General features: G+C 42.1%; 1 protein-coding gene across 7 annotated transcripts in view; it reads right to left on the bottom strand.

Moving 5' to 3' along the window:
• Positions 1-21075, bottom strand: part of PLCL1 (phospholipase C like 1 (inactive)) — a 231462-nt gene that overhangs the window by 42361 nt on the left and 168026 nt on the right. Inside the window, exon 1 of one of the 7 annotated variants that reach the window (XM_052675369.1) lies at positions 15379-15618. The exons of the other annotated variants lie outside the window; for them this stretch is intronic. Within the exon in view, the coding sequence (XP_052531329.1) occupies positions 15379-15603 (225 nt within the window). The 5' untranslated portion in view covers positions 15604-15618. Of the gene's footprint in view, positions 1-15378; positions 15619-21075 lie in introns of those variants that run through there. 7 annotated transcript variants of the gene reach the window in all.

Genomic DNA, 21075 nt, shown 5'->3' with positions numbered 1-21075 from the left:
TTGCAAACCATTCTTTTTCTCTGCATGATTTACATCTAATCAGTTAGTATTCAAACAATCCACCAGCTACAAAACACCATTTTAAAAACATTGTTCAAGGCTGTAATTCATATAGTTATACACTTCTGACAACTGCTTTCCTTCCAGTTTCCCAGAGATACTTCTCCAGTCCCCTGCCTTCTGCCACTGAAGGGACTTTCGCTGCCTGCCTGGATCTCAGGTGCAAGGGCAGTTCCCAGGTGAGGAAACCTTGCTGGGTGCTGGCACACAGCCTTCCACCCCACTGCCCTCAGGCTCAGTCCTGAGAGGCACGCCACAGACCAGCTTCCCAACAGCCCTGGAGACCCAGTCTGAGACACCAGAACCACTAAGTTCCCCAAACCTTTGCTTCTTGGACTGCACCATAAGCTAGTTTCCTGCAGCTCCCATGTATCTGCTGTATTATTCAGCCTTCCTCAAGTCAAGCTGCCCTGCAAATCCTAAATTAAACCCTAGCACTAGTCATGCCAACCATCCTCCCCATTTGCTACCTTCTTGCTGCTCCTCCCTGTCTGCACTCAAACAGGATCTCACATAGCTTTGCCAGCCAGACCAAAAGTCTTGGTAAAGAATGCCTTCACTTGTAATTGGCATTTTTGTATAGATAGTTCCAGCAAATTTGTCAGCAGAAACATTACTACAAAACTGCTGTCGTCATCCACTCACTCCATTCAAAAACATCTGATATATTATTCCCAAAACTTTGGACACAGAAGTGGACTTAAAGGCATGGGATCTATTGGGAACAAACTCAAAACCACTAAACTTCTTAGGTTAAAGATTTCTCATTGAACTGCTAAGGGGACTTCTCTTGACAGGAAGAATTACTTTAGCCATTTATTGCAGTACTTATAATAAGAATAGGTCTTTTAAGAGAAAATAAAAAGATGAAAGTCAATGAAGTGAGTGCCTTGGGCCAGCTACTTTTCAAATTAGTTTTCTGCTAAAACTGTGTGGCTGCATTAGCACACATCTGTGGCCATGAAAATACTGGAGCAATATATGTTGATGAACATAAACTGCTCACATTCAAGGGTTTGGTTTTTTTTTTCTCCTCTTATTTATTCACATTTAGGTAACAGTTGATGTACATATCAACAGTTAGACTATTATTCAATTGAGAATTTTAGAAAGGACAAAAGCATGTATCTCTGCCTCTGAGGCATCCAGTATTGATTAGCAACAGAGGATTTGATGGGACATGGGATGGCTTGGGTTGGAATGGACCTCAAGGATCACCAAGTTCCAACCCTCTGTCACAGACAGTGTTCAAATACTAGACCATGTTGCCCAGGGCCCCATCCAATCTGGCCTCGAACATCGTCAGTGATGGGGCATCCACAGCCTCTCCAGGCAGCCTGTGCCAGCACTTCACTACCCTTGCTGTGAAGAACTTCCCCGAACATCTAATCTAAACCTTTCCTCCTTTAGTTTAAAACCATTCCTCCTTCTCCTCCCACTAAGAGAAAGACCAGCTCTTAGAAAGCCATACACAACAGGGTATCCTGAATAAAACTCAGTGAAATGTTGGATCATGTTGGAATGCATTGTTTCCTTTTCAATTTGATGCTTATTTCTTCTTGTTTGTCTCCATAGCACCTCCAAGCTTGACTTCAATCCATAGAGCACTTTCTCCAGAAATATGCTGAGAACAGTTGCCAGGAACCCCAGAAGCAATTAAATTCAATAATATTTATTAGCTTGCACAGCATCCAGAAAAACAGGTCCAGACATTAGGTTCACAGTCCTATGCATCCTTCTCCCCCCCCCCCCCCCCCGGTGCATTTTGAATAAGAAATACCCTTCAAAGACTCCTTTCACTTAACACATATAAGCTTAGTAAAATAGCAAGCACAAGCTACGTTTTGTTTAAGAATAGCTGGCATCCCGTGGTTTAAAACAAACTAATAAAACCTTCACAAACACATTCAGTTGAACAAACCTGCTTTCAGCTTCACCCTTCACCACCTTTTTGCCCCTCTCCACACTCAAATAGTTTTACTTCCCCGTGGCACCCTCCTCCTGTTGGATGGCAGTGCAGGGCCTGCTGCCCCCAGGGTTCAATTGGCCCTTTTGGCCCCAGGGCACACAGCTGGCTCAGATTCACCTGCCATCAGCCAGCACCCCCACATCCTTTTCCATAGAGCAGCTCTCCAGCCTCTTGTCCCCTGTCTGACATATCCGAGTGCTGGCCTGCCTTACATCCGAAAACTGCAAATGACTGTTTTCTAAAGATTGCTGAAGGAGAGATGCAGAGCTCCAGGCCCAAAATAGTAGAAGCTCTTCTGCTGCACACATCATCCTCGTCAGAGGCACTGGCTATGTAAACAGTGGGATCAGGAAGCCATCAGCAGTTGTGGGAAAACTCCACCCTATCCACCCTAACCTTTGACCACTCAATCTTCTGCTGTTTAAATCAAAGAACTAACAGAAATAAATGTGAGATTTAAAAAAAAAACACATGAATAAACACTTTCCATCTCATTCCACTGCTTTTAGCAAAAGGACAGGACGTAAATTGTTGAGTCTGAAGTTAAGAAACAGGGCGGTAATAACGGCTGTAAAACACCAACCCCACACACGGACTTAAAGCTCATGCATAATTTATCCGAAATCACATTACCTGAAGGACCTCTTACACATCAACAGCATTCCAAGATTCTAAGAAGCACAAGGAAGGCGAAAAGCTTCTCTAACTGAAAACACCAAGAGCTGCAGGGCTTCTGTGAAAGGCTGTTAAATTCAGTATTGATGTTGAGAGCTAAACTTGTTAAGTGCAGTTAAAAGCCATTTCCCCAAAAAACAATTCACATTTTCACCGGTATCATCACACCTAAAAGAAAAGCTTAATTCTGATCTTTGCCATTTACTGTGAACTTAGCGCTAAGAAATCAATAACAGACAGCTTAGCCTGTCCTCACAAATAGATTGTGATAAATGGTGCATCCTAAAAACTATCTGGAAACACCAAACGATCCACTTAATTGGCCAGCTGATTACCTGATTTATTTTTTTTCCCCAGGAGAAATGAATTAGCTCTACACCGGGGCGGATTGTTTTTTTATTTTTTAATCAAAATCTCTCAGAGTAAGGACAGTCATTTTGATCTTTTAAGATGCTTCCAGTATTTGTCATACACAGAAAGAATCCCAATCCCCCAAGTTTTAAAGGCATACCAAAAGTGCAGTAGGAAAAATGTACCTTTATGTTAAAGAAATCAGTGTGTCACCAATGCCACTCCAAACATCTCGCAGCTGGTTGACATATGATAGTGTAATTTCTCTATAATCAAGTAAATCAAGAGCAGAAAAAACATCCAGTCAGTGTTGGTGTTAGGTCTGCAATCAGACCTCACACACGAGGCAACTCAAAGCATGAACCCACTGCACTGGCAGGCTACTATAACAGGTAGCTGTGCTTTTTCAAAAACACATTTATTATTCAGACTCATAGATTTCTGTGGATCTCAGCCATATTCTGGCCATCAGCATAGAGTACCCAAGAAAAGTCCACAGAGTTTACCTGTTCTCATTACAGCCTCTGCTATCAGAAAGAATCAATGAGCTGAACTCCCTGTAATCTTCCCTGGCAAGGCCTGTATGATGCAAGGTGCCAGACATTCACTGCAACATTCATGGGACAGTAAAGAAAAGGTTACATATTTCATCCATGCTGGCATTCGCAGCACAACATAGCCAACACTGCACAGGCACTCAACAACCAGACAAATTCTTGAGGCAGTGGCAGGGATTCTGCCTCTCACTTGGGAATCACAATGATTTGGGTTAGAAGGGACCTTTAAGATCATGTGGCTCCCAGCCCCTGCTACAAGCAGGGACACCTCCTTTTAGATCAGGCTGCTCACAGCCCCACACAGCCCAGCCTTGCATGCTTCCAAGGAGTGGGCATCCACAACCTCACTGGGCAGCCTGTTCCAGTGTCTCACCGCCCTCACAGTACAGAATTTCTTCCTAATATCTAGTCTAAATCTACCCTCTTCCAGTTTAAAACCATTTCCCCCCATCCTGTTACTGCTGCCCTTATCGTAAGTCCCTCCCCAGCTTTCCCATGGGCTCCTTTCAGGTACTGGAAGGCTGCTACAAGGTCCCCCCGAAGCCTCCTCTTCTTCAGGCTGGAGATTCCCCAGCTCTCAGCCTGTCCTCATAAGGGAGGTGCTCTGGTCTTCTGATCACTTTTATGGTCCTCCTCTGGACTCCAACAGCTCAAAACACACCGCTCAACAGATTAGTAGAGCAGGTGATAATGCTGAAAAGTAGTCTTTTCACAGCACAATTTCTACTACATCAGGGATTTGAGAGTGTGTGGAATAAGAACTGTATCCCAGGTTTAACACACCCACTCTTAAAAACTGAGATCTGTAATGGAATAAACAAAAAATTTAAAGCAGACCAAAAATACAATGCAGACAGATCATATGAGAAATAGCTTCAGATGGCAGGATCCAACAATTTTCCAGGTATTGAAACAGTCACAACAACAGCACATCTGAAAATCGAATTAGGTGTCACTAGTTGGCATTTTAACTTGATCTCCAGTTCCACACAAAATACTAAGCACAACTTTCATTCATTGGATAGCAGTGACTGAGGGATCTCAGACACAGTGAGAAGAAAAGCATCACAGAAAACCATAATATCAACATTTTCAGCAGGCTCCTTTGAGCACCCCAGGATCAGCCAGCTGCTGGGAATGGTTACGGAAGGACTGTCACCAAGACTGGTGATAATAACTTCACCGTTATTTGAGCTTCTCATCAAAAAAGGAAGAAATGTCACCCTGCAGAATGGGCACTGTGAGGGCAGGAATAAGCAGTAAAGAAAATAGCTCAACTATGCTGAGATCCTGGATGGTCCCCTCTGGAGAAATTCAACAGAGGGCAGGATGACAACAGCTCATCTGCTTTCCTCTTTCTCTCCAGTACTACTAAAAAATCTTTTCAAATACTGGAGTGAATGCTGGGAGAGAAATGACCTGGAGTGGGAGAGAAAAGAATGGCTGGAGGAGATCTGAGAAAAACACTGGAACCAAAATGATTTGCTATTCAAAGAATGTTTTGTTGCGTGTACTTGTGTTGTTTAAATCACTAGCATTGCCAAATTCATTCAATTAATAGTTAGAGAAAATATACCTTTGCAGCTTAAATGACAAAAGACAGCAAAGGAAAAAAGTGGCAGAACGCGAAGACACCATCTGGAAGCACTTTCCAGAAATATAGTCCATATAACACAAGAAAGGTTTATTTTCTGGCACAGTATGACACTGTAATTACTATTCCAACTTTTTTTTTCCCAAATGATTAGGGCCATGCAGCATTAAGTCAAGGAAGTGTTCAATGCCTGTAATGATCCTACCACTTCCCAGCTCCTTCTGCCATGGCCGTTCCTCGTGTTCTCTCTTCACACCTCATAACCCAGCTAGTTTCCACAAAGGCATTCCTCATAGAATTATGTAACTCCCTTCTATCCAGAAATAAATTCCTGCATACCAGTTCAATACATACGCACAACACCTTTGAATAATGCTGTGGAAGACCCTACCTGATGTAAATTTTCCATAGATCTTCGTTCTTCCTCTGAAACATAAACCTTTTTGACTTCCCCAATGCCAAATCTATTCCTAGCTGTATTTAACCGCATAGCTTTAGTTTGGAAGGGACTCACAGAGTCCACTGGACTTTATGTCTCCAAACACTGCTCCTTTATTTCCATACATTTTGCTTGCTTGCAAACTGTAACACTTCTGAGTCTCCAAGAGCACCTTGGATGTAGATTGGATTTATCTTCATGCACTAAGGAAGTATAAACCTGAGAAAGACAGAGAGACACTTTGTCTTCAAGCAGAAGCAGTAATGGCAAGCCCAGGGAAAATGAGACCTCAGCTGCAGCATTCCCAGGAGATCTCCATGTCTTACTCAAGTCTTCTACAGTCTCTTTTCAATGCAGTTAGTGGCAAAAATTAAGAGCGCTGTCTGCTTAAAGCAGCTAACCCTACAGCAGCCTCAGACCTGCCTTACAGAGCTTCTCCCTCCCTGCAAAGCAAAGCACAGCTCCTATTAGCCTCTCATCTGCAGACAAGTAGAATGTCTGCAGAAGCATGAGAATCTGTGCTACTTCAGACCACGGAGAAGTGAGTTAAAAACCAGGGGTCTTCATTAAGTACTAGGTGGCACAGCACAAGTCTGACTCAGGCTGCAAGGTCCCAAGTTACTTAGATGTAATTGATCAAATTCATGCCTTAAATGCAATCTGGAGACAAGCCAGTGCCAAGAATAACTGGTGGAGTTCAGACAATATGAGCTTTTCCCATTTGTGCTTATATAAGACTTGAAAATTGGTTTAAAGGTTTACAGAGGTGACTGCTTCATATCGATCAAAGCATGGATCATGCCAGAAAGGGCTACAGTAAAAGGTTGGGATGGGAAGACCTGCTTCCTGGCTGCTGCGATGCTGTTCAATGACACACAGTGAAGAGAGAGCCCCGCTTTGAGGTGTATTTGTAAAATTGAGCAAGGGGCAATACTTAAAGGTAAGTGAGCTCCATTCTGGTGACACATTCATGGGGTCATGTTGCAAGGAACATAAATCCCATTCATTAGTGTATCTGTACAATTTAAGCAAGCAACTGTGTTATTCTTTTGGCATAATAAGCAAGAAAAAAAAGAAGAAAACAACCACAAAGATCCAGGCTGCAAAGCTAGGAAACACCAGCGCCTTAGTGTGTTCCTTACAGAACTGTGCACACTGACCAGGAAGACCTGAAAATTCCACTGACAAAAACAGCTCTGGTTTTACCCTGACATAAGGGCTGCCATGGCTCTGAGGAGTAGGAAAATAAGTGCTGCAATATCTACACATCTCAGCATAACATTAACATTCATCTCTTTTGCTACTCAGAGATCGGTTGGCTTCACAGCAAGTACAAAGGACATCACTACACTGTCCTTCCAAAACATGGAGACTAGGGCACCTTCCCACTGTCACCAGGTAAAAAAATATTCAGCAGCTGCCCTGTATGCTTGTGCTACGTGCTAAGGGATTCTCTGTATCCCTTCTTCAGATAAAAAAAACAATCCTGAACTAAAATTAAGGAGGGTCTCACTGAGGATTTGACCTAGTTGAACTCTTAAGGCTTTTAAAATTAAAAAATTAAAAAAAAAAGAAAAGAAGATAAAAAGAGAGAGACCTCCACTGTCTACATCAAGTCCTTACAATCTGACACAAGATAGTGACCTATAGGATGTAGCTTAATCATCTAAGCCCTCTGTGGTCTTCAGTCCACCCACAGAAAACACTACTGATGCCAGACAAGCCAGAAAGGTGATGCTATTTAAAAACATTGTCTTTTGAGCAGGACAGAAAGTCAGCTACAAGAAAGGAATACATTACAAACTGAAAATAGGAGATGTTGTGGGTTATGAAGTGAGAAAAAGTAGGACAGTAGCAAAGGAAGAAAACAGACAAGGAACAACAATAACCAGAGGAGCTGATACAAGTAGAAGGTTTTGGTACTCAGTAGCAACTAAAGCAGAGAAGATACAAAGGCTTCAGTTGCTTTGCTCTTGGAAATATCAGGAGCAGGCAGACTCCCACCAATGGTCCATCACAGCGCAGGAACACTGGTATTGCTAGTAATATGATTACAGGAAAGCATTCGTTCACAAAAAAAATAATTAGAATTCCAATAGTAACTCAGGAAGAAAGGCCAAATTTAATGAAGGGGCAATGATAAAGCCATATTTGGACACTTTCAGGATTTAACAGTTTCGATCAGTAGTTGAATTAAATAGTGAATCAATCTACTTTAAGATGATCTTCAAATTAAGTTTCCTTATCGATCCTGTAGAAATTCAGAATGTAGACTGACATTATTACAGATCATGGATGATTACATAACAGTCAGTACTGTCCTACCATACATCTCTTCAACTGCTGGAAGTTGACACATGCAAAGTAAAAAAAAAAAAAAAAAAAAAAAAAAAAAAAGAAAGAAAAAGTGGACAGCTGGCCATGGTCATAACCTCCCAGTGACCACAGCTAAGTCTCCACCATCAGAAAGACCTTCATCATCACTCCTTCCAAAACAATGTCTCACGAGATCAAATGTGATTTCATTTAAGTACTCTATACAATGGAGAGTAGACCAGATTTCCGCAATGTATTTTGGCCTGATTAGCAAGGTATTGGTTCAAAAATTCTATCCTGTATTTTTCCAGAGTGAACTGTTGAATGTTACTATGCCTTCTGGTCTGGTATCATGGTGTTGTAGATTACTTGGCACCAGGGACCCAAAATAGGATGGCCAATTTAATTTGAGTCTGAATCTTGTAACAATCCTCCAGGAATAACCTGTGTAATCCAATAAGCAACCCAAATCTCCACAGTCTAATCATATTATTTTAAGCCCTTTATAATCAACTTAAATTATTGGTTCATTAATCACATTTATGCTGATTCAGACAAACTGCAACCCCTACATTCAATAACAAAGTTTAAAAAAAAAATCAATAGAATAAGGTAGATAAATTCTTTTAATGGGACTGTTTTTCTAATTGCCACTCATAATTGAATTATTCAGCAGGTTGAGACAGACGCAAAAATGAATATGACCTACGTGGGTAAGTATTGTTTTATCAATCTGTAATGTAGTCGGGGTGAAATTTTGCTTCAAGGGTGCAGCCTAAAGGTCCTGGCGTTCTGTAAGAGGAAAAAGCAACTTGAGCACACCTGAGAAAGGCATTAGTTCCTCCAAGGGAGTTGTGATGAATTTATGAAAGTGTCCTTGAGATGCAGGAGTTGGTGCAGTCAGGTGCAAATGGCAGCACGTTCAGTACTTTACTTCCACTTGTAGCTTTGTGTCTTTCCTTAGTAACTATGTACATCGTGCTATAGGCACTGTACTCGCCTTCAGCATCCCTAGGCTGAAAAGCTAAACAGTAGGTTTAAGTTACACCCATGGATGTAATCCCAGTGCAAAGAGCAGCCTGTGCCAAGCCATGAGCCCTGCTGCTGCACTCCAGTAGGGAAACAGGGAGCTGGCGTGGCTAAAACCAATACAGAAATGAAACAGGGACTAGAGTGATTAACTTAGCGTCAGCGTAACAAGTTAAATGTCTGCCTTAAAAGCAACTATTTACCCAATACTGCAAAGGAAACAAGTACTCAAGGGATAGCTGTGGTAGCCTCATTAAATCAAAGTACATGAATTTAATAAGTGGGCATACAGCAAATTCCTAACAACAGAGAATCTGAATGTTTGCATTACTCATCAAAATCAGGAGTAAAAGATACAGGTTAGGAGTGCTCTGTTAAGCAACCTGCAGCACCATAGACGTCCAGTTTATTTAAAGAATTATGGATTTCCTCCAGTGAGACGTTATTTTTTTTTTTACCACATTTCTTCAAAACAATGTACCTGCAAGGGCAGAGCACCCCTACTTCCAGGAGCTCAGATTTTTGTTTGCTTTGCTTAAACGAATACAGCAGTGTAGTAATTCAGCAATGTAATTTCACTCTGGTCATGTACTTTGGCAATTATCATTCCTTTTTCTCACAAGTAAATTAGCTGCATGCCTGAATATTACAGTCCCCTGGGTTTCACACAGCACATGCATTATATGCTTGAAGTTTATCACCTACCTGGCATAATTACTTCCATACAGCTAGCATTTAAACATTACAAATTAGTGGCCAAAAGGGTATTAAAAAAAAAAAACAATCTAACCATGGTGCAATTATAATCTAACTGCTGTGTAGCATTGTGCTTAGTACTTCATGAGAGAAAGTAACACTTAAATGAACCCCCCCCAATAGTTACATACACATGACATACTTACAAAATGTTCAGTAAGAAAAAAATATTGCAAAATCTACCAGAAAATGGGTACCATTACCTTCCAGTTGTGCCCAGCGAACCCTGGGAGACTACTTGGAAAACACTGTGCTGGATTTGGACTTGTCATGCTCACAGGATTCAAAAATGTTTCTGAAGCACAGAGGTGGGTACCTCCAGATCTAATGCTACCCTTGCCAGGTCTCCATCCCCCTCAGCACCACGCCATGATGCACTGTGAGGGCACACGCCTGTCCTCCTGTCCCGATCCACCAGCTCACCGCTGCCACCACAAAGCACAGGTCTCTCGTCCCTGGTCTCATGTAGAAATGCTTCAGTGCTTTCAGCCAAGCAGCACAGTTACAGAACAGCTGCACTGCTGTGCTTAATGCACTCAGAACTCAATACTGCTGAAGTTAGGTATTTAATTAAACTGGAGGGCATCCGCTGCAGAGTGCATTTGATGGGGAACCACAAATGGAGGTGTTGGGAGTTTTAAAGAAGATACTGGGATAGGAATCAAATCCTACCTATCTTCAGACATTTGCTCCATTATTCTAAAAATGAGAATAATTTTTTCTTCACTTAGAGTCTAACTTGATGTCTACACATTTCTGTAGCAGACAAGCAAAGGGTCCTTTACAGAACAACTGAGGTAAGAGCAAACCTATTTTATTTTTTTTCCCCCCTCGGACACAGTGGTTGGCACCCAGGCTGCAGAGAAGGCTTATTTCTAACCAAAAGCATGTAAGCTGTTGAAAGCAAAGCTTGATTGATGATCCTTGACATACTCTATAAGGATAGCTCTCAAATTCTTTCCCAGTGATATGCCACTTGTCTGGACATCCAGAGCAGGAGTGGGGCACAGTAAGGGTGAGGATGGGCCCCTTCCACAGCAGTCACCATTCTCCCTGAGCACACAGTCTGTTTTCTCCCAGCCCTGCCACCACAGCTCACCTCCTCCAAGCAAAGCCGCAAGCTTCCCTCATCCTCCTGCTCAGCTGCCATTAGCACCAGCAAGCACATTCCCCAAACCAATCCAAATAGGGCCAAAATGGTATCTGTTATATACTAGCAATGTTTAACTTCACCAACAGTAGCAGGAGTGTGGCACAAATGCACCATGCCTTGAGAACTGGGACAAAATGAGCAACTTACCATTATGCTGCAGAGAATTGAGCAAAAGTCACACATACCAAGCAGACACTGCATTTTCTACATTAGTACACAGTTATGACAAGGATGGAAGCTGCTTACAGGGGGCACAAATAAAACATTCACAAGAAATTGCTGTTCACCACCACAGATCATTTTTCCACAGACACCAATGAGCAGAGAAAGCAATGCTGGCTCAATGGGTCCTTGAAAACAGCTTATGATTTGCAGAAACTGTCATTTAGCAGTTGCTCATGTAAAGCTTTAATCATGGAGACACACATTTAGTCCCCACAGTTATCCAGTTTGTGTGTTAACATGTCTTTCAGCATGAAAGAAGTGTGCCTGTGCATTTGTTCAAACAGTACCTCCTCAAATCCTTTTAAAACAGCAATGTCCTGGCTTTTCAAGACTTTCAGAGCCAACATCCTCAACTAGGGGAAACAATGAGAATATCCATTTACAACTTGGCTATTTTTTTAAAATATAAACAAATGCAGGAAAAAGCAATATTTTAAGAAAATATTTTTTGCTGCTGTTGTTCTAAAATATCAACTCCCTATTTGCTTCTTCCTGTTATTTTTTGTTTATTCCTTCATGTGGGTGCGTGAGGAACAAACACTGACACACCGCTTGTGACACACAAAGCGTATCAAACACAATGTACTTGGAGAAGCCAACTTTAAAGCTCAGTTTTCACTCAGTTTTCAGATGATACTGTATTTGTTCCAGCTAGTAGTTAAAGGAAAATAATATTACTGTAAATATGTTAATGCGTCTGTCTCTTAGTAGCAGATAAAAAAAGGACAATAATTTAAAAATGAAGGTTATAGAAATTACTTGCTTTGCCTGTCAGCTCTTCGTGAAATTTCCAGTCTTAATCCTAAAACAAAGCCTTATGCAATGAAGGGCAGACATACTTTATATCTGTTTAATTATAATAGCAAAGACTTCAGTAATACATCTAAAAGAACTACAGTATAGCCACGGCTGTATCCAGAGAACTGCTTTGTTGTACCCAGGAGAATTTGTCTGTGTTCATTAAGTCTCATCTCTCAGATGCAGAACATAGCAACTCTTTTATGTGAATTACTTTACCTAGTTGCACAACAGCTCTACTTATTGCATATGGCATACACTGCTTTTTGGTGCAGTTTCTAGCACATTCCATCACACTTCTTAAAGCAAAAACACAGACATCAGAATTTGCACAGCGTGTCTTTGTGTATATTGAATGGTACATGCATGCTTCATTCCTGTGTTTTACTAGGGGGATCAGCAGAGAGCATGAATGCCCTAACACTGTCTGTGAACCAGAATAAGCTGCCTTATTTCGCATAGCCTTACCTGGACATTAATGAAAGCGAGTCCACACCACAGAACCATTATTCATCAAGAGAAGAAACAATCAGCTTTCTGCATGCAATGAAGAGGAAAACAGTTTTTAACTATGTACTTTGTAAAAGAACGCATTTCTAGCTCATCTTCTCAAGCCAACTGAATTATCTGTCATGGAGTTTTTCAGCTACCAGGGATACTGAGGTAGGTCGGCTACTCTGCATACGCTAAATATTTACTACCGATCAAAGCACACTGTTGCATCTCAGCAAATTGAAATGGCATTACCACGCTCATGCAAAACGAATGCTTCATCAGCAGCCATTTGATATTTCAACATGTCAGCATCCTAAGACACAAACAACAGTGAAGTGCCTGAGTCACGCATGGTCAACCAGCACACTGATTTCAGTCATGTTGCCTCTGTATTAAAGGGCTGGCACAGCACAACCTCAGTCACTGGTTCCTTCCTACGTCCTGAGAAAATCTCGTTTTAACCATCAATAATCACATCATCCACAAGAAACTCAAACACGATGAAGAAAGGGGAAGGGAACTACAAATCACGCTATCCAGAAATTAATCTGTATTAAATTTTAAGAGATACGCTTGAGAGTAGCCAAAAAACACTTTTTGATATTGAGGTCAATATGGATCTCTCTTTAGTGGCGGAAGAGAAGAAGTTAGGCCTGTGAAGAACTGAAGGGCAGAGCATTTCTCAAGGACTGACTGAGCTGGGCTGTCACAGCTCCGGCTTCATAGCTCTCTTTTTGTTGCACACTCTGAGAACCTTAATGCTGAACACAGAGTTGTCTTGCTCTCTGCCTGCCTGGAAACACAGGGTTGAAATCAAACTCTGAACTGCAAACAGGAAAACATACAAGCCTGGGTATGAAGCACATTCTCCTTTCATCACCTTTCTGAAAAATACAAGTACAGATGTCACATGGCAGTAACCCTGGGCAAAACAGCAGTGTGTGCTACAGACACCGTTACAGTGACCACAAAACCACCCCTGTTCACAGAGTATCTGTATGGGAATTGCTAAATCACAGCCTGAACCAATGATTGAGCACCTGGCGAAGGAACACAGGCAGCCTTGGGAGCACAGGTAAAAGCGATGTTGAACCACGTTCCGTCCCTCCCTAAGCCTCATTGAAGGGCTGGCTGCCACGAGGAAAAGACCTCCAGCTGGAGAGCATTTGACAATCGCTGATCCTCAGGAAAGGTAAGCACATCTTTCTTTTTTTTCCTTTGACTGGATTGTTACCATTACCTTTTTTTGAGTAATTTACAACTGGTCATCTACCACTTCCTTTCCCTACAGTATCAAACCCACGTTCCATGAATTACATCTTCATGCATCGGCATGCAGTAAAAATAAGGCAAATGGTTGTCTTAGTAAGATCAGGCTTTTTTTTCTGCAAATTCAGAAGAGAAGCTGTACAGCATTCCTGAACTTGACTGCTTCAGATATCTTCACAAAAAGACAGCACCTATCTGAAGAATATCTTGCTCATTCCTGACCACAAGGAGGAGTTGGGGGAAGGTAGGAGAAATGGACTTAATCTCTTAATGTAAACCACATATTTGACCACAAATTTCATAACAAACAAGATAATTTAAAAAAATGGTTCCATTTAAGTAATACCAAATACTGGTTTTACATTTAAAATTTTCAATGTAATTGATTTTTCTGGTTTTTTTTTTGTTTGTTTCTTTTTTGTTTTGTTTTGTTTAAATGTCTTTTTTTTACATAATCACAGAAAAAAGCACAGGAGTGCCATGTTATCCCTATCATTTCCTTGCCATATATTTCAACGACACAGATTTATTCCCTGGTTTTGTGCAGAGCATGTGCAATCCTGAAACAAAGCTCACTCTCACACATGCAGTCCATAAACACAGCTTCGTAAAATTACACACTGCTATAATCCAACTAGAATTTCCAAACACAGAAAACATCTCAGTTTGTGAGATGCCTGTGTTTAAGAAAATAGAATGAAAAAGCCTGGAAAATCTTTTCAATTGTTTCCTTGTGTAAGCTTGTGTGCTGTTTCTTAACCAAAGAGACAGACAATGTTTGGCTAAATAAATATATTTTAAGTACACATCCTGGACATGTTTATACTCCATTTATGAATAACATAGAGAATAGGGAACAAAGCCACTTTCAGTCCTAGGACCCAAAAAGGGACCACATAGGTAGTAGAAGACAGGCAGGATCACACACATGCAGCTGTACCAGCACAGTCCATACACCAGCACACACCTAAGATGGAGAAAACTCATTTCCTCCTTCCCTGCATTCTGTAACATTATTTGTAACAACCATCCCACGTGAGGTACATCCTGAGCCACTCCATAAGTAAATGCTTTATTTACCCACGACCATCTCTGTGAAACTCAGAGAGCAGTCATGATTTGCACAGATGATGAGGAAGCATCCAGAAAGAGGGAGGGAGGGGAAGAGAACAAGAGAACTCCAACAGAGAGAAGTTGGGAAAAGCAGCACAGAACTCTCGTCATTAAATCTATAGACTAACAGCAGAATTAGACAAAAGGAACAGCTACAAGTTCCTGCCAGCACGTGCTGCTATCGATACATCTGTTCTTGAAACTGATATGTAAATTGACATTAGTTCAGACTGCGTGTATAGTTTCAATTCACTCATTTTTCACAGCAAATCATGTCAGATTTCAATTGAAATCTTTTAACTGTAAATTAAAATGTCAGTAGTGATGCACAGATGCTGCTGAACAGATTTATTTTGTCACAAACATAAATAAAAGAGCAGAAGTTTCAAGCAGTCCTCTGGTCAGCCAGCATCAGGGACTGATCACCACTGAACCATGTCCTAGGGTTCTATTTTCTTTCTAAGCATTTTGTTTGCTACCACTTACATGCTTGCAGGATCAGGGACTACCCAGCTAAACTCCATTATTCGAATAGGAGAGAGATGTAAAAGAGAATCGTTCCTAGATGGAGAATATTACCACTGTGCGTCTGATGCATGCCTTAGGATGCTCCAAACAGCTTCTTTGCTCTTGAAGCAAAAGACTGTCACACAGCAAAACTGAAGCCTTAAACTCCTTTGTTTTGACGTGCTCAGCTGGCTCTCCTGATGTCTCTGACTGCAGTATTTCTCTCACCACGTCTTGCAAGGATCCTGAAATAGCAGCAACATGGGAGTCCCTCAGGCTCCTGAACTCAGAGCTCATATGCCAGCAGCTGCACGTGCCTTCCTCTCCTCGCCATTGCTTCCATGCTCTTTTGCTTCCACCACCACCACCATTAGGCTCCCAGGGAAGTTTCTGCTACTAATCCAGAAAATCCAGAAGAGTAGGCCGCTACCAAGCACGTGTGACATTTCCCTCTGTGACTTACTGAGAACATTTTCCAGGTCCATCCCTAAAGGGGCTCATTTGCCCTGAGCTAGCCACCAGCTTCCGTCTGAATTTCTAAGTTCACAGTGGTTTGGCCAAGCCTGCCATCATAAGCAACAACCAAGCCTTATCTGTGGCCATCTGTGGAGACACTTCTTTCCATTCCACGATTCCATCATTCCAAATGATGCCCATTCCATAGCTTAACTTTATTTTCTGGTTATAAAGTAAATGAGAGTGACAATAAAACATTGCATATTGCTATGTTCCCTTACCGCAAATGGGGAGCACTTAAACAGAGCAGGCAAAGAGAAATCAGGCCATGAGTTATACAAAATAAGTCAAAAAATTAATAAGATTGAGATATGAAGGAGGTGAAGAAATTATAAACACAAAGGAAATGTCATCAGATCCATGCAGAAGTGGACAAGCTAAACAGCTTTAGATATCTTGCTCACTCTAAATCCCTCCTCATTAAACAGTACCTGAAAAGAAAGCTTCCCTTCCTCAGCAAGCACATTTACTTCTTGAAAAACGTTACCACAAATTGCACTGTTAAAGCCAATAAAAAGAAGGGAGTTGATTCACTGGAACAAGTTTTGGATTTTTGATGAGTGCCTGCTGCTCAAGCTGCTAATGGTTTGGAACTAGTTTTCTGATAATTCTTTTCTGTGCTTTCAGTGACTGCATTTATCACCTTTTCCTCATTCCTGAGCTATCTGACATCACACAGCACATCACGTGCTGGGAACAGAAAGGTTGAAAAATGAAATTGAGTATTACTAAGGAGAGCCCCCACGCTTCTATTCACGCAGGATACAGCAGCTCCACAGAGTTGCATTACATTACATATTTGCACATGGCTATTTACTCTTCACAGGAAACACTCCTCTCACTTCACCAAGTTCTGCTGTTAAAACAGATCAGCCAAGGGAAAACAGGAAGGAGCTGAAACAGCACAGAGCCACGAGCTCACCAGGGACAGTCCCGCATTGAAATGGTGGTGAGACCATGTGCTTCGGGACAGCAGGAGCAGCCTCGCCATGCGCCAAGGCTGCCACAGCCAGGTCACCTCGTGCCTGGGCTGTATGCTCTGCTTCACAGCATCCACTTCAGCTGCCAGAACTAGTTAATAAATTGCGAGTAGACTTCAGACTTGAAATTTTGCAGGGATGTTTAGACTGCAAGCTTGCACAGTAACATACTTCTGGCTCTGAACAAGACTGTTAAAACCTATCTTGGGTCGTTTATATATCCTCTTTTTCAGTGCGAGACCTGCCATCTGCCTACTGCCACTTGCCAGTTCTGCTGCCATCTCCCCAGTTACAATGCCGCTGCCACACTGCAGGCAAAACCCCCTTGAATTTCTACACATTGTATTTAGACTGCTGCCTGAGGAGCAGTGAGGCAGGGGGAGGACGACTTCGCCATTTATCTCCTAAGTAACAGCACTCAAGAATGGCAAAGAGCACCAGCACCCCAAAGTGCAAGTGGGGCATCCCCCTGAGCCAGCTGCGAGATGCTGCCCAGCACCAGCACCTCCAGCCCTACATCTCCTCCCTGCTTCTGAGACACCAGCCAGGGCCCCCAAGGACATCGACTGTGAAGGACAATATTCAAAGTGCTACATTTTTCAGAGGTGCTGAGCTTTTCACAATGGGTTCATTCTCATCTGAGGCCCTCAGCAGACCTTCAAACTAAGCAAGCCCCCAAAGTTTATCCATACAAACCATGCCCTGAAGGAGTATGGCTAAGGGTGGGGGCTGAACTTCCCACAGATCAGCCGAGCTGTGGAAGCAGCACACAAAGCAGCAGCAGCTGTGCATTCCAACTGAGCCTTGATAGACCCAGCACAGCTAATGCCTCTCGCTCCTTTGTCACCTGCCTGGACCCAAAGGTGTGCTGCAGTGTGTTGAAAAACACAGATATTTTGAATTAAAAAAATACCTTCCAGGAACAATCCCACAAACAGAATCATGGACTCAGATTTGTTGTATTCAAAAGCCTGTGAGTAAGCTGTCGTGACACTAGAGCTCCAGCATTGCCTTAGTAATTCCATTCCCACTGCAGGGTGCTGTTTATCTCATTCCCTGTGCAACATAAAAGCCATTTTCTGCAGTCAAACTCTACATTACAGATGGTGATTTCCTCCTTTATCATGAGCCTGCTAATAGACTATCTCATATCAAGGCAAAGCATGCAGCTGAGTTATGAAAGAGGTGGTGGCAAACCAACCCAACGCAAGCAACGAAGGGCCCTCTCACAGGATTCGGTTCTGTTAGTGAGGGCCTGGCTCCAAAGGCAGGCTGTACATCACTGTGACGGCACTGCCTGGGCTGTTCTGATTTACTGGGGAGACTGAGAGGCAGGAAATTGGTGCAGCAATGATATAGTAATGTACGCACTCCCCCAGAAGCTTCTAAATATGAAAATGTTTAAAACCATGTTTTTGATAAGCACGACAAATCACGAGTCATTACAACGTTATTAGAGGAAGCGTTTTCAAATGCATTGATTAGATTAGGAATAATGACTTGGACCTAAAGATGTAAACCTCTAATCTCATCATCACTAATGACCTCCTGAAATAACAGGGAGGAAGTCAGCATCTTCCTTCAGGGTGGAGACAAAGCCCATGGGATGCACAGCAGCTCTCTCTTGGCTTCACTGCCAAGTGGGTAAAACCCACTGCAGAGACACGGAGCACAGAGAACCACACACAAATGCACATTAAATTGCTTCAGCTACCTGGGATTTCAGCCACTGTTTGAAATCACTGAGCTCTGCGCTCCAGTAAATACTGAAACACTTATTTTAATTAAAAAGCAGCTTACATGAATCATTAACTGTTACTGTGCATGCTCACAATGAAGTGCACCAAAAATTAAATACGCGCAGCCTGCTATCAGCTTCTCCACACACATGGTGCACACCTTCTGATGGAGAAGCAGCATGCGAGCACTTTGCACACCCAACTGGTAATTCCCAGAGAATACCATGCAGCAGGGAGCCAGCTCTTAGGCAGTATGAGCTCCCCTCTCTTCTCTCACTTAAAAGTGCAGACCTCTTACAGAGGAAGAGCTCAAGGCTTGGGTCGCCTACCCCTTACCTCCCTGATCAACATCAAGAACACATCAACCACCAAGCAGGCCAATCTGCAACCTGCATTTGGGAGTGTCATTGCCTAGATTATGGAGACAAACCTGAGGTGAAAGGCAAAAATACAAAGAAAGATGGCTGTGCATCGTCTCGAATGCTCTTTTACGTCCTGGAGGTAGATGGTGTTTGTTCTGCTCCCTGCCATGGACGAGATGATCTCTGGGACAACTGCCACCTACACTCACAAATATCCACATATGCGCAGCAGATGGAAGGAGAGTAAAGCACACTCCTTGTATCTTGCTTCCCTGGGAGCCAAGTACCTGAGTTTATGATAATTAAACTGAAATTACGCATTAAAAAGGATCTTTTATCACACTGGCTCCTATCTCCCTCCCACCCCAGATTTTTATCCTTTTCCCCCCCTCCTGCTCTGTGAAAATCTTCAAACGAGGAAGAATGAAATGAAGATACGCTGTTTTGCCAAAATACAGAAAATAAACTGGGGGAATAGCGGATTGTTCTTTATTGCCACCTTAATGTTCCCTGAAACACCAGCAAAAAATAAAAAAATTGCTGATGGAACAATTTCTTTAATAAAGGTTGCATCTTTACATTAAATATCACTAGGAAAAACCACAATAGCAAGCAGTGCATCACTGAGAAACAGAATTATCTGAGCGCTTTCCCCCACTGTCTTTCTTTTATGCAGTTTGAAGATTTATGTACTTCTCTTTTGCACAAGGACTACATCCTAGGATAATGCATGATTCATTCATTTGTTCATTAAACTTCACCAGCGTAGCTTCATCTGTCAGGTAAATGGAAACACATTCAGGCAATATACTGCTGTGCATTAACCCTATTCCTGCCTGCCTCACCATGACAGCTCAAATCTAAAAAAGAAGCCTCACCCCAAACACAGATGATGCAGCTTAATCTCCCTTCAAGACCCAAAATCAAGCAGCCTTCTGGAGCCCTGCATTACAGCATTCTATATGATGAAAAAAAATGTTTCTGAAGCTCCATGATGCAGGAGATGCCAGGGGCTTGCTGGCTAAGTACACCTTAGCAAGATCAATGGTCTTGTGCACATGCACATACACTCCATGGACACAAAGCAAAGAAAATATCATGGATGTATTTAGGAACATGAGAGAATGATTCACATTGCACATCTTAGGCAAATTTGGTCTAAAAGTCCATAGAACTAATTACTCGATAGTTACTATCATTTATTTTTTTCTTTAACTGTAATTCTAGCTTCAAAGTGTGAGTTCAGTTGCTTTTTTCCTCCCCTTCCTTTACTCTAGCAATAAGTATTCTATTATTAGCCTGTATCTGACATTACATTTGTGGTATGTGCAAACATTGACGGTTGTCGGTTTTGTTTTGCTGTATTAATCTCTTCTCTGTTCCAACAACTAGGAATCATATCTTATAAATATGCTGCATTACACGCAAAATATTTGGAGCAAACAAAAGAAAAACACTGGCTACCCACATATATTAAACATATGAGAGTAAGGAGAATATAATACATGTTGATGCAGCTGCAGAACATTATGATAATTGAGTCTGACCTGCACTTCTCAAGTCACCGAGTTTCAGCCTTTTTCCACATCTTCTTGTTCTTTATCTTTTTTTCCATTGTAAATAGACTTCATTTCCAAGCTCTCCCTGTCTTTATTTTTTCCCCTGAATTCACTTCTGAGAGACTTAATGAGGGCAGAAAATTGATCAGCAGTAAAATTTATACCTTATTTGAAAGCATATAATATTTCTCACAAGTCTTCCTTGTAGGCAAGCCCCTTCTTCTATAAAAATATTAGAAACAGTGAGGAGACAGACACAGCAGTGTGGGGCATGGGCGCAGGATGGGGTCATTCAGCTTCCACATGAAGATTAGTTCAAGCTCCTTGCCAATACAGGATAAACCACCAGAAATATAACTGCAGCTGCAATTGCTAGAAACCACAACTGACCTGTGATCCTTCTGTGAGCAACAGCTGGACTGCTGCTGTCCAATTGGCATGTGTCTTCACAGTGAGGGGGGGTGGCCAGCAGTAGATCAGCATTAAAAGGCAGCACTCGCATCTGAACCCTGAATCTGCATGGGCAGCTGCACTACTCCCCTATAAGCTGCCTGATACATGTCACTTTGGTTGTTTATATACAGCAATAGGTAAAACCCACCTACCAAAAAAA

This window comes from Tympanuchus pallidicinctus, unplaced genomic scaffold (genome assembly GCF_026119805.1).
Source record: "Tympanuchus pallidicinctus isolate F22 unplaced genomic scaffold, pur_lepc_1.0 scaffold15, whole genome shotgun sequence".
Classification (NCBI taxonomy): domain Eukaryota; kingdom Metazoa; phylum Chordata; class Aves; order Galliformes; family Phasianidae; genus Tympanuchus; species Tympanuchus pallidicinctus.
Note: the sequence above shows the minus strand (reverse complement) of the source record. Positions and strands in the feature narration are given on the sequence as shown.